At 38.9% G+C, this 12,055-nt stretch overlaps 1 protein-coding gene across 1 annotated transcript; it reads left to right on the forward strand.

Moving 5' to 3' along the window:
• The first annotated feature begins 1,037 nt into the window (after positions 1–1,037).
• LOC109810511 (short-chain dehydrogenase virD) lies at positions 1,038–4,896 on the forward strand. Its single transcript, XM_083075339.1, has one exon. It carries the CDS (start codon positions 3,676–3,678, stop codon positions 4,516–4,518), a length of 843 nt encoding a protein of 280 aa, XP_082931465.1. The 5' UTR covers positions 1,038–3,675; the 3' UTR covers positions 4,519–4,896.
• The last annotated feature ends 7,159 nt before the right edge of the window (positions 4,897–12,055 follow it).

The following is a 12,055-nucleotide window of genomic DNA, read 5'->3' on the forward strand; positions in this document are numbered from 1 at the left end:
CGTTTGAAAAACACATGTATATACCACTACTAGATTGTAACTTGGATGAGAATATGTAAGTTAAACTAGATTTTAAATATACATGTTAAATTTATTCTCTGTAAAATTAAAGTTTAAGTATGATTTATTATCATAATTTTTTTATATATAAATTAGACCTATTTTTTTTTAAAAAGTTTGGTCTGCACTATTAATTTATTTTACATTAATAATATTAAATAAGTTAATAAATTTAATTTTAAATAAGTAAAAAAATCTACTTTTGAATACGTGAGTTTTTTTTTTAATTTACATGATAAAAAAATATTTTACTCCATTATTATTAAAAATTAGAGTTTAAAATAAAAAATAAAAAAATTAATGTAAGAGGGACAACTCATACACATCTATGTATACTAATGTATACTCACGTACTAGTGTAATGAAAGAAAATGATTGAAATATAGATAATTTGATTTTTTTATACAAAAAAACTTTCTAAATATTTCTTATATATCATTTGGAATATTCTAAATAATCAACCATGAAGATGAAGGAAAATAATAGACAAAAATATGGCTACAAAAATTTCTATTTTTATTTCTTGATTTCATATGAAAATGACAAAAATATTAATTTGATTTTTGTATTACAAGTTTATTTATTTAATTATATCATTAATAATGTAATATATATATATATATGTAAATAAATAATTTTTTATTATATCATATAGATAAATAGGTGGACTTATCGGACTTAACATGTTTTTTATTATAAGTTTAAACTTAATCTTTTTAAATAAATAATTTTTTTAAAAAAAAATCTAAACTTGATCTTTTTATCAAATAAGTTAAGTCAAACTTTAAATAAACTAAGTAATAGGTTTCTATTTAAGGTATGTCATATTTTTATTTATAATTGTAGCACAACTTTTCAAATAATAGAAAGAAATTGATGTATTAGTAGTAGATCTAATTATTATTAGAGAGGCATTAAGTTATGGCAGAGCCCTATCCCTATTAGTATATTACAATTATTATTACATGTATTTGAGACATTTCTTGGTTTTATATATTTTGTTACAAAATGTAAATTAAGTTAGATAATATATAATTAAAAAAGAGTAAAATAATTTTAAATAAAATTCGAATCCAAAAGTGGTTATAAAGGTAATTATTATTGATAGAGTGGTTAATTATTTTTTTATATATTTTTTTTCTTCTATTTTATCCTTAAGCGATATGGTGGTGAGAAAAAATAATATATGATAAACGAGAAGTAAAACCCAATTTGGTCCCTGAATAATGCTAAAAGTAAACAATAGGTCCTTGAAAGATTTTTTTTGTAACATTTTGGTCCCTAAATTTTATCTACGATATGAAAGTTAGTCTTTCTGTTATACTCATTTATTCTATTAATTTCATGAACAATTGGCAGTTAAGTGTCAGATTGACATTTTTTCTCTCTTCCAGTTAGTTGTTCACTCTCATAATCACCTAATATGGGTCATAACACAAGATTTAGTACTTTCCAATAAGCAACCGACACTTTGTCATGTTTAAATATTCTGTCCATGGATGCTTAGATTAAAATGGAAAGTTGTTGTTGGATTTTATAGGACTTTTAGTTGTTGGATTTTTCTTAGTCATTCTTAATTTCTTTGTCTGTTCTAACTATAAGTTTAATGTTATAAACCACAAACTATTGAATTGGGATTTATCAAAATGAGTAGTTGTTTTGAAAGATTTTATGCAAGGATGCATCAATCTAATAAGGGTGTTTCTACTATGTTTAATGAATCACAAAACTCTTCTAGTAGAAGTGAGGAAGAGCTTAGTGATAATGGAAGTGGGTAGAAAGAAATAAGTATTTCAAATATCACTTCAATTATTTTTAAATTAAATTAACAATTAAATCTTAGTTTGTCACATGTTTAAATCTACTTAGTTTGAAACTATTGTATGTCAACTAAGAGAGAAAATATGTGTGAACGTGACAATTAACTGTGTATTAGAATGATTAACTTGTATAATAAAGTTAAAATTTAAGGACTTAGATAACATAAAAAAAATCTTTCAAAAATCTATTAGTTACCTCTATCATCTTTTAGAGATCATATTAAATGTTTACTCAATCATAGAGTATAAATGTCTAAAAAAAAATATGGAAACCAAAGGAAGATATCCCCTCTCTCTATATATATGGTATAGATTTTCACTTTACTTTACAAATTTAACTTAATAATTCCTATATAAATTTCTCTAAAGGCTCATTAATAGGGATGGAAATAAGACAGGTCAGGCTAGACTTTAAATATATAGATTGAACCTATTTTATAAAATTAAAGTCTAAGTTTGACCTATTATATCTATCATATGCTTTTTTTTAATAAGTCTTGCTTAACCTTTTTAAAGTCTGATATGACGTATTAGTTTATTTAAAAGTCTATTTAAATTATTAATGTTAATTAGGCCAATAAACTTAATTTTTAAAAATAAAAAATTATTTTTAAAATATAATTTATTCAATATTATTAAGGTTTAAATTTTAAAAGAAATATAGAAGAAAAATTGAATCATTTTCTATTGAAGGAATAATTCATGCATAGTCATGTATGTTGATGTAAACTCACACACAAGTTGTAACCTTATAAACCTATAATGAAAAAAAATAATTATATAAAAAATATTTTAAATATTGATAATTTATTTTTATTTTATAAATTTATTTGTTTATTTATATTTTTAATAATATATATTAATTTATTTATTATATTATATAAATAAATAAGCTGACCTATTAGATTTTTTTTATAAGTTTAAATATAGTCTTTTTTTTATATAAATAGACTTTTTTAAAAGTTTAAATTGACTTTTTTATTAAACATGTCAAATCAAGTCAAATTTTAAAAAGGTTAAACCGTAAATCTCTATTTAAAACCCTATTTAAAGTAAAGTGTATTCTCTTCCTAGTCATTAAGTGTTGAGATTATTTTATAAGAATTATTTTTATAAGATTATTACAGAAGCATACTTGTGGATGAGATATTATCCGCTTTGAGGCTGAACCCTCACGATTTTATTTTTGGTCATCACCCAAAAGGTCTTTCTATCATTAAAATATGAGTATGTTTTATAAAGTATTATTTTTTTCTCTTATTTTATCGATATAAGACTTGTTTGTATCCCAACATTAAGAACCTTTAAGCATTAATTAGTTTAGAAAAGTAATAAAAATCACGGTAAAAGAGAGACAATAAATAAAATATGTTGAGATGCTTTTATTTTGTTAGACAAGCAGAATCAAATTTATAATATTGGAGCTTCTCGCATTGTTAAAATCATCACAGTGGCTCTCATTTAAAGCTGAAAATGTCTCGTGCATATGGAACCATGCTTGTGGCGAAATGTGCATCAGAAAGTGACAGGATGCATACCCATAACATTGCAGACATAAAGAAAACAAGTCCAATACATAGCCGGCAGGGCGGCCAATTCAAGATGCAAGAAGGATATGTTGCAAAGAATATTCCTTATCCTACGACGATGTGACTAAAAAAACAAAAAAAAACAGGATAGTTTGATTAGTATCAATTCTGTATCATTATTATTATATCTGATTCCATCCATATATATATATATATATATATATGAGAAGATGTGAGAACCAAAATATTCAACTAGTACAACAAAAATGAGTGACAGAAAAATCGTTCTAGTGACTGGCTGTGCCAAAGGTGGCATTGGCTACGAATACTGCAAGGCATTTGCTGAGAAAAACTGCCGCGTGTTTGCCTCTGACATACCAGCTAGGATGCAAGACATGTCAGACTTGGAGTCAGATAACAACATAGAGACACTTGAGCTTGATGTGTCTTGTGATCAAAGTGTGTCTTCAGCTGTGGCCACTGTTATTTCAAAATACGGTCGCATAGATATTTTGATTAACAATGCTGGAATAGGCAGTACAGGGCCATTGGCTGAGTTGCCACTTGATACAATTAGGAAGGCTTGGGAAATCAACACACTGGGACAACTAAGAATGGTGCAGCATGTGGTGCCACACATGGCTATGAGAAGAAGTGGGAGCATAGTAAATGTTGGCAGTGTGGTAGGAAAAGTGCCAACCCCTTGGGCAGGGTCTTATTGTGCTAGTAAGGCTTCAGTGCATGCCATGTCAAACAGTTTGCGCCTAGAACTTAGGCCATTTGGGATCAACGTGGTTCTTGTTTTACCTGGCTCTGTGAGGTCAAATTTGGGGAGGGCAAATATGGAGAAATTGAGTAATTATGAGTGGAAGCTTTATAAGGACTTTAAAGAGGTGATTGAGGAGAGAGCTAGAGCTTCTCAGGGTGACAAAGCTACAGATGGTAGAGTTTTTGCTAGACATGTGGTTAGAAAAGTTTTAAACCCTAAACCACCTAAGCAAATTGTTTTTGGTCACATGACTGGTTTGTTTGCCTTGCTCTCATGGTCTCCCCTGTGGGTGAGAGATCTGTTTTTCTCAACCCGTTTCGGCCTGGGAAAAAAAGTTTAATGTTTTTTATCACTTTCTTTGTGATCAAACTATTGCACCACTGTTTACTGTTTATGTAAATGAATAATAGGCAGTTGTATGTTTTGATGTTTCAAGACATCTTATTTTCTCAATTCTTAGATGTGCACATGTACCATTAATCAAAAGCAATAATGTTAAAATAATTTCAACATTATTCTCAATTTAAGTTTCTATTTATAACTTCAACACTATTTGTAATTTAAGATCCCTTTCTTATTTTAAATTATGAGTATTTTTTACAGAAAATATTTTTTGTTTAAACTATGTAAAATTTCTGAGTGATAAACATCTCACTCTAAGTATTTAATACAATTGAATACTTAAGGTTTAGATTTGATATTTTTTCTTAAGTGATGTGTTACAATTCATATCATCTTTTTGCATAATATTTTACTTGTAATTAATTGTGTATTTTTAGCATATAGGTCTTAATCTTAGTATACTTTCATTGTTTTTTTTTTTCCATTCTTGTAAATTTATTATGCTTTTGGCAATTTTTGTTTTAAGATTAGCTAGGTATTTTGGACTTGAAAGAAATCAAAGTATTGATAAAGAAAACATTAAAAATCATTTAGAGGTGAAATCAAAACTTGGGAGATTGATAGATGGAATAAAAGTAGAAGTTGGAAAGTATAAAGCAGTTCACAACTGTGAACTCAATCTCACAATTGTGAATTTTAATAGACTCCATAATTCATGTTCAAAAAGAGAAGCTTACAGTCGTGAACTCAATCTTACGATCATAAACTCGAACAAACTTCATCATTTGTGTTCAAGAAGAGAAGCTCACAATTGGGAACTCAAATTGACGGTGGTGTACTCAATCAGATTCCATCATTTGTTTTCAGTGAAAGAAGCTCACGGTCGTGAACTTTAATCTCACGGTTGTGAACTTGAAAAGGCAAACAATTGTTAATTTACTTGCATTTTAATTGTTATTTGGGACTAAACTCTTTCTAGTCCATTGTATAAACACTATTCTTAAACACTATTCGGCAACAAGAACCTAAGAACGAGAATTGGGGATTAGCTCTCTCTTAAATTCTGATTTGTGTCTTTTTTCTCGAGTTTCTAATTTGTGTTTGGTTTCAATGGTTGTCTATGAGTAGTCCTTATTTTTAGGACTGAGTATAACCCTATGATCTTTAAATAATTAATTTTTGTTATCCGTGTATATGATTCTTATCCTTATTTGATTTCTTTCTATTATTTTGTTTGTATTGAATAAATTGGCCAACATTTAACTGTATTTTAAGAATTTAGGAGTGTACTAAGAGGATAGCCTATAAATCTACAACTATAAAAATGAACTTGGGTTTCGATTCACGATAGTAGAATTAATTCTAAGAGGGTAAAATGAATTAATAGAGTGTAAATGATCCGATTAAACATAGCCATTATGAGAGTAAGGAGTTAATTTAATTCCATATCTCTGCATATTTAGAGATAGAACAAAGACTACCTTAAATTTATTCACCTTCTATAGAAACATATAAAAATAAAAGGATAATTAAATTAATTTTTTTATCGTACGTGAACTCCAATCTTTAGAGTGTTTATCAATTGAATTTCAATCTTTTTAATTGATTGTTCTTTTTCTTATTCAAATTTCAACATTTGAATTTTCAAAACTCAATTCTCAAATTAAAATTTAATTATCTAGCTTTAATTTCACTTAAATAACAAGAATTACATTGCCAAACGCATAATCCTTGTAGAAAGAATGATTTATTTCTTGATGATATCATGCACTTGTGATTTTTTGCACATTATTGAGTTGAAATAATCATGTATGACTTGATTTATGTGCTTAATGGTTAAGGTCCTATTTGTTAAGTAGTATAAATGGATTTTAGACATTTATTTAAGTAGAAAATGACATTAAGAAGCCAGTTTTTAAAAGCTAAAAAAAATCCTAATAATTTCACCTAGAGGGTTTATCAATAAGGATTTCAACACTGCAGTAATTAGATGTGTTCCTGTGCTAGGATACACACTTCAATTATCTTCCTCGTAGCGGGTCGGGTCTTGGGTCTCGGTCTGCTCGTTCTTGTCCAGGTAGTCCGAAGCGAGGTGGGGGTGCCTGCAAAGACACTCCGACGCTCAAGTTAGTTCTCGGCGTAATAAATGCGGTAGTTGAAAGTTAGTTACATACCTCGTTGGGGCTCTATTTATAGGTGTTCGTATTGGGCCGTGATTAAGGATTGGGCCCCGGAAAATTAGGGGGCTAATATGATGTATTACACTAATTAAACTATTCGTAATCAGCCTGGCAGAGGCGCTGAGATTGGCCGACCACACCGACACGTTTCCCTCGTTTATACGTGGTCGGTGGGCTCGGGTGATCGGCCTCAGTATCGACGGGCTCGGGTGTTCGGCCTGATTATTCGCGGGTTCGGGCGTTCGGCCTTGTCGGCCACCATACGGTATACAACCCCCGCAGCGTCAAGGCTAGGAAAGACGAAGACGGTATGAGATGCGTAGCGTTGCACTGGACGACGTCTTAACCGTATGAAAACATGCCGAGATCTCAATGGGAACGCGTGCCGAGGTCTAGCGGGCGAGGACGTGCCGAGGCCTAGCGTGGATGATGCCTGGGCTGAGGGTTCGGATGTAAGAGGCTTCGCCGAGACCTTGGGTAAATGGAAATTATACCGTGCCAAGGCGGAGTAGGGTCTAGTCCTTGATAGATGGTGTCCAGGGTGTGCCCTAGACCTCGTGAAATCGACCGAGGTTTTAGATGGGGTATGGCTTAGGCGTGATCTGTGAAGTGAAGGTGAGTCGAGGCCTCTCGTGGGTGATGCCCGGACTGAGAGCTCGGGCGTAAGAAGCTGCCCCGAGACCTCGAGTAACTAGAAATTGCACCGAGGCCTTGGCTGGTGTCTAGGGTATTGCCTAGACCACGTGACATCATGCCGAGGCCGTATGTGCCGTGGGCGGTGTCTAGGGTATTGCCTAGACCACGTGCAATCACGCCCAGGCCGTATGTGCCGCATGGCTAAGACGCGACATGTGAAGCGAAGGTGGACTGAGGCCTTGTATGAATGACGCGTGAGCCGAGGGCTCTGACATCCGAAGCTGGGTCGAGACCTCGAATGACCGGCAATTATGTCGAGACCTAGGCGGTCGTAGCTTGCCACGTTGACCATGGCGGTTACAGGCTCAACGATTATTAAATCTGGACCGTTGGATGGTTTTGATCGAATGGTCAGGGTTTGGAGATGTCTTTTCATTTTCCCCGTTTACCTCGCCTATAAATAGGCGGAGGGTTGCGTGGGAATTTACTCGCTGTAAATTTCCCGAGTTCTCTCGAAATCAGATTCAACCGAAGCAACCGAACAAGGTAAGTGTTGTATACGTTAATTTATAATAATAAATGGATAGGGGTTATTCTTCGGCTAGGAGTTGGACGTCGTCGGGGGCATCGGACGCCTCATCGGATAGGGAAGGATCGGATTCGAGTGAGGTCTCGAGGTTGCCCCCTTTGCAATGTGAAGTGGTATTCCCATCCGACCACCCTAAGAAAGATGACAGCGGGGACGAAATGGTAGAGATATCGCCGCCGGCGACCCTGGCGGTGGCTTTGGCTCGTGCTACTGAGGTTGATGACAGAGGCTTAGCGCAGGTCGAGCAATCGAGACCCCATGTAGTAACCGTCCTTGCCGAAGGCAATGGGGATGAGTTGGAAATGGTCAAGGATAATCGAGGCAAGGCTATGGCCGGTCCGAATGTCCGGGCTAAGCCGAAGGTGGATTATGGTACCGTGGAGATGCCGGGGTACGAGTGGGTGGACGGAGAGGTCGGTGTATACTTTTCGAAGTTATCCGACCAGGGCCTGTTGGACACATTCATCTCTTCTGAGAAGTGCTTCGGGGGTGGGGGCGAGGAGTTTCCGCTGCTTGCCGAGGCGTGTGAAGACGATGGACCGGACACCGATTTTGTGTTCTTGGAGGCGGAACCTGGTGAAGACGATTACTTCTACGCATACATGTGTTGGTTCGAGGACCTCGGCATAGAGCTGCCCTTTGATGATTTTCAGATGGGGGTTCTCCGAACCCTAAATGTGGCGCCGACCCAGTTGCACCCTAACGCTTGAGCGGCCATGCAAGCATTTCGAAACTTGTGTCTTTGTCTCGGCCTCACGCCTCGGCCACTCGCATTTCTTTATTATTATACTTGCCGCCCGAGCAAACCGGTGAAGTGGGTTTCTTTAGCTCGGGTACCGAAACGTGGCTTTCTACGGGCCTTCACCTCTTCGTACAAGGGATTTAAAAGTGGATTTTTCAAGGTTCGTTGGGGTCGGAGATGAGGGATTGCTTTTATGACCGAGAAGACTCCCCGCTGTTCCCCTTCTACTGGACGAGGCGTCCGACGCGCTTTGAGGCGATCCCTGCCTCAAAACTCCCTGCCGAGGACAAGGAGATTGTGGATTTGTTAGATCAACTGCCGAAGGAGCTTCCTGTCCGAGACCTAATGGAAATTTTTGAGACGTCTCATTTTGAGATGGTCTTGCTAGGTATGTGTGCTAGGATTCGGTTACTTAATCAGTTTTTAAATTGATGTTAAAATTTTCTTTTTTGTAGGATTGATGGCCGGAGGCAAGTTGGACGTAACTGCGATGCTCGCCAAGAGGGCGAAGGAGGCGAAGGAGAGTGGGAAAGCGCCGCTGGCCAGGTCGGCCCTCAGGGTACAGCGAGACAAGCCCACACAAGTACTTCCCCTGGCCGATCCCAAGAAAAAGGGGAGTACGTCTCGGGTGCGTGCAGCCGAGCAGAACATAGAGCTGGAACGTCCGAGCTCCTCCTCCAAGCGACCGAAGCAATTATCGTTGGAGCAGGCAGGGTGTGGGGCCTTCGCCATTCTCGCTGTCGTGGCGGGGTCGAACTTTTTGGCCTCGGACGTGCAGGTCAAGAATTTGGTAAGTCTTGACCTAACCACCGGAGGGGGACTCCAATACTTGGAGGGAATGTCGACGGAGGCCGAGTATAAGCTCTTCTGTGAGCTCGATGCTCGGACCTCACTCGTGGCAAAGCACGTGATGATGAGGTCGGCAGTCTCGGCCGAGAGGCTTCAAACTCGCCTGAAGGATGCTGAGGCGACGGTGAAGGATGCCTTAAGTGCTAACGGCAAGGCGACCGAATCGGCCGAGGAGTTGAAGAAGGTGGCCGACGCCCATCGTAGGGAGGCCGACGATCTGAAGTTGGCTATGCAAAAGATGAAGGCCGAAGCTGTCGCTGCTGCAAGTGAGATCACCCGGCTTAAAGAGGCAGCCGCATAGTTTGAGGCTGAAGCCACCGAGCAAATCCTCGCTCAGCATGACGCCGGCTTCCAACATGCTGTTCGGCAAGCTTACCAGTTTTGTGATGTCCCGGCTGACTTTCAGTTTGATGTTAGCCGAGACTTCCTAGGTGGCAAGTTTATGAGCTATGCCGAGTTTCTTCAAGGGGCTCAACCTGATGCCGAAGCCCCCCGTCAGGGTGTGTCTAGCCGGGCTACTGTGCAGTCAACCGAGGAGGAGGACCCGGTAATAGATGTAGTCGGCGACGGGAATCCAATGGAGCAAGCGAATGCGTAGGGGTCGGTCTCTATGGTTAGGTTATTTTTTTGTAACCGGGTCGTCAGCGCCTTTTTGTAAGCTCGGCCGTTGGTGTCAGTGCCTTTTAGACATTTGATTTTTGTAAGTAGCAGTTTTGATCGGCCATAGTTAATAAAATTCCTTTTGCTCTTTTGCCATGTTTATGTGCTTAATTTTCAAATTGAACCGACTCCTTACTTGGCCGAGGGGGCCAATACCGCGATTTGATCAGTGATTGAAGCGCGGTGTTTGATTGTTTCGTTAGTGTCCGGGTTCAACATGCTCGGTTAGAGAGGTCTCGGATTGAACATACACTGCGGAGTACACGAGAGGACTCGGCTAGAGAGTGCTCGGTTTGAACTTGATACAATGCGGAACGCACGAGAGGTCTCGGTTAGAGAGTGCTCGAATTGAATATATATTGCGTATTGGCGAGGACTCGGCTAGGGAGCGCTCGAGTTGCACTTAATACACACTGCGGAGTACACGAGAGGACTCGGCTAGGGAGTGCTCGGATTGAACTTGATACACTACGGAACGCACGAGAGGTCTTGGTTAGAGAGTGCTCGAATTGAAAATATATATTGCGTACACGAGATGACTCGGCTAGGGAGTGCTCGGATTGAAAATATATATTGCATATACGAGAGGACTCGGCTAGGGAGTTCTCGGATTGAACTTGATACATAGTGCGGAGCACCTTGAAAGTTCTCGGTTGAAGAGGGCGCGACGTTTTTACGTGAACGTGTAGTTCTCGGCCTAGGTACATCCTTAGCCAAGAAGGGTACTCGGGAGGGAAACCTATTGGGCTCGAGTATATGTTTGAGTGGTTGGCCAGGGTTGCTCGACGCCGGTACGCAAATGTGCAGTGCTCGACCTATGTACATCCTTAGCCGAGAAGGGTACTCGGGAGGGAAACCTGTTGGGCTCGAGCATACGTTTGAGTGGTCGGCTGGGGTTGCTCGACGTCGATACGCGAACGTGTAGTGCTCGGCCTAGGTACATCCTTAGCCGAGAAGGGTACTTGGGAGGGAAACCTATTGGGCTCGAGCACATGTTTGAGTGGTCGGCTGGGGTTGCTTGGCGTCGATACGCGAACGTGCAGTGCTCGGCCTAGGTACATCCTTAGCCGAGAAGGGTACTCGGGAGGGAAACCTATTGGGCTCGAGCACATGTTTGAGTGGTCGGCTGGGGTTGCTCGGAGTCGATACGCGAACGTGCAGTGCTCGGCCTAGGTACATCCTTAGCCGAGAAGGGTACTCGGGAGGGAAACCTGTTGGGCTCGAGCACACGTTTGAGTGGTCGGCCGAGGGTTGCTCGGCGTCGATGAGCGTTATCTGAGGTCGGACCTGCATATTTATAACCTAAGCGTAGGCACAGTTGAATAGAAAACGAAATAACATTCAAAGACGTCTTTGTATTAATTGAGTGCCTCGTTAAAAACCTTGCCGACCCAAAACCCTCCTTAGGGAAAAAGAGTCGGTCAAGGAAAAGAGTGCACTATTACATCAACTATAATACATCTTTAGGTGTGAGGAGTTCCAAGTTCTCGGAATCGGTTCTCCTGACAGGTACTCCAACTTGTATGCTCCGTTGTTCAGGTTGTGCCAGATTCAGAAAGGACCGTCCCAGTTAGGGGCAAGTTTTCCCTGTCTCAGATCTTTCCTCGCCTCGCATGTGGTTTTCCAAACGAGGTCTCCTTCTCGGAATTCTCTAGGTTTCACCTTGTTGTCAAATCTTCTCTTGTATCGTCGTTTGGTGGCCTCGGCAACTACTAGTGCTCGGTCTCGAATTTCCCCTACCATGTCTAGGTTTCTCCTGAGCTCGACCTCGTTGTTTGCTTCATCGAAGTGGGCTCGGCGGAATGACGGTTCTCCGATTTCCACCGGGATCATCGCGTCGGATCCATAAACTAGGCGAAAAGGGGTTTCTTGAGTAGTC

The sequence above is a fragment of the Cajanus cajan genome, chromosome 5, assembly GCF_000230855.2.
Source record: "Cajanus cajan strain Asha chromosome 5, NIPB_CcT2T_4, whole genome shotgun sequence".
Taxonomy (NCBI): Eukaryota; Viridiplantae; Streptophyta; class Magnoliopsida; order Fabales; family Fabaceae; genus Cajanus; species Cajanus cajan.

Excerpts from the sequence above, each read along its gene's own strand:
- LOC109810511 (XM_083075339.1), top strand. The coding sequence starts at position 3,676 with ATGAGTGACAGAAAAATCGTTCTAGTGACTGGCTGTGCCAAAGGTGGC.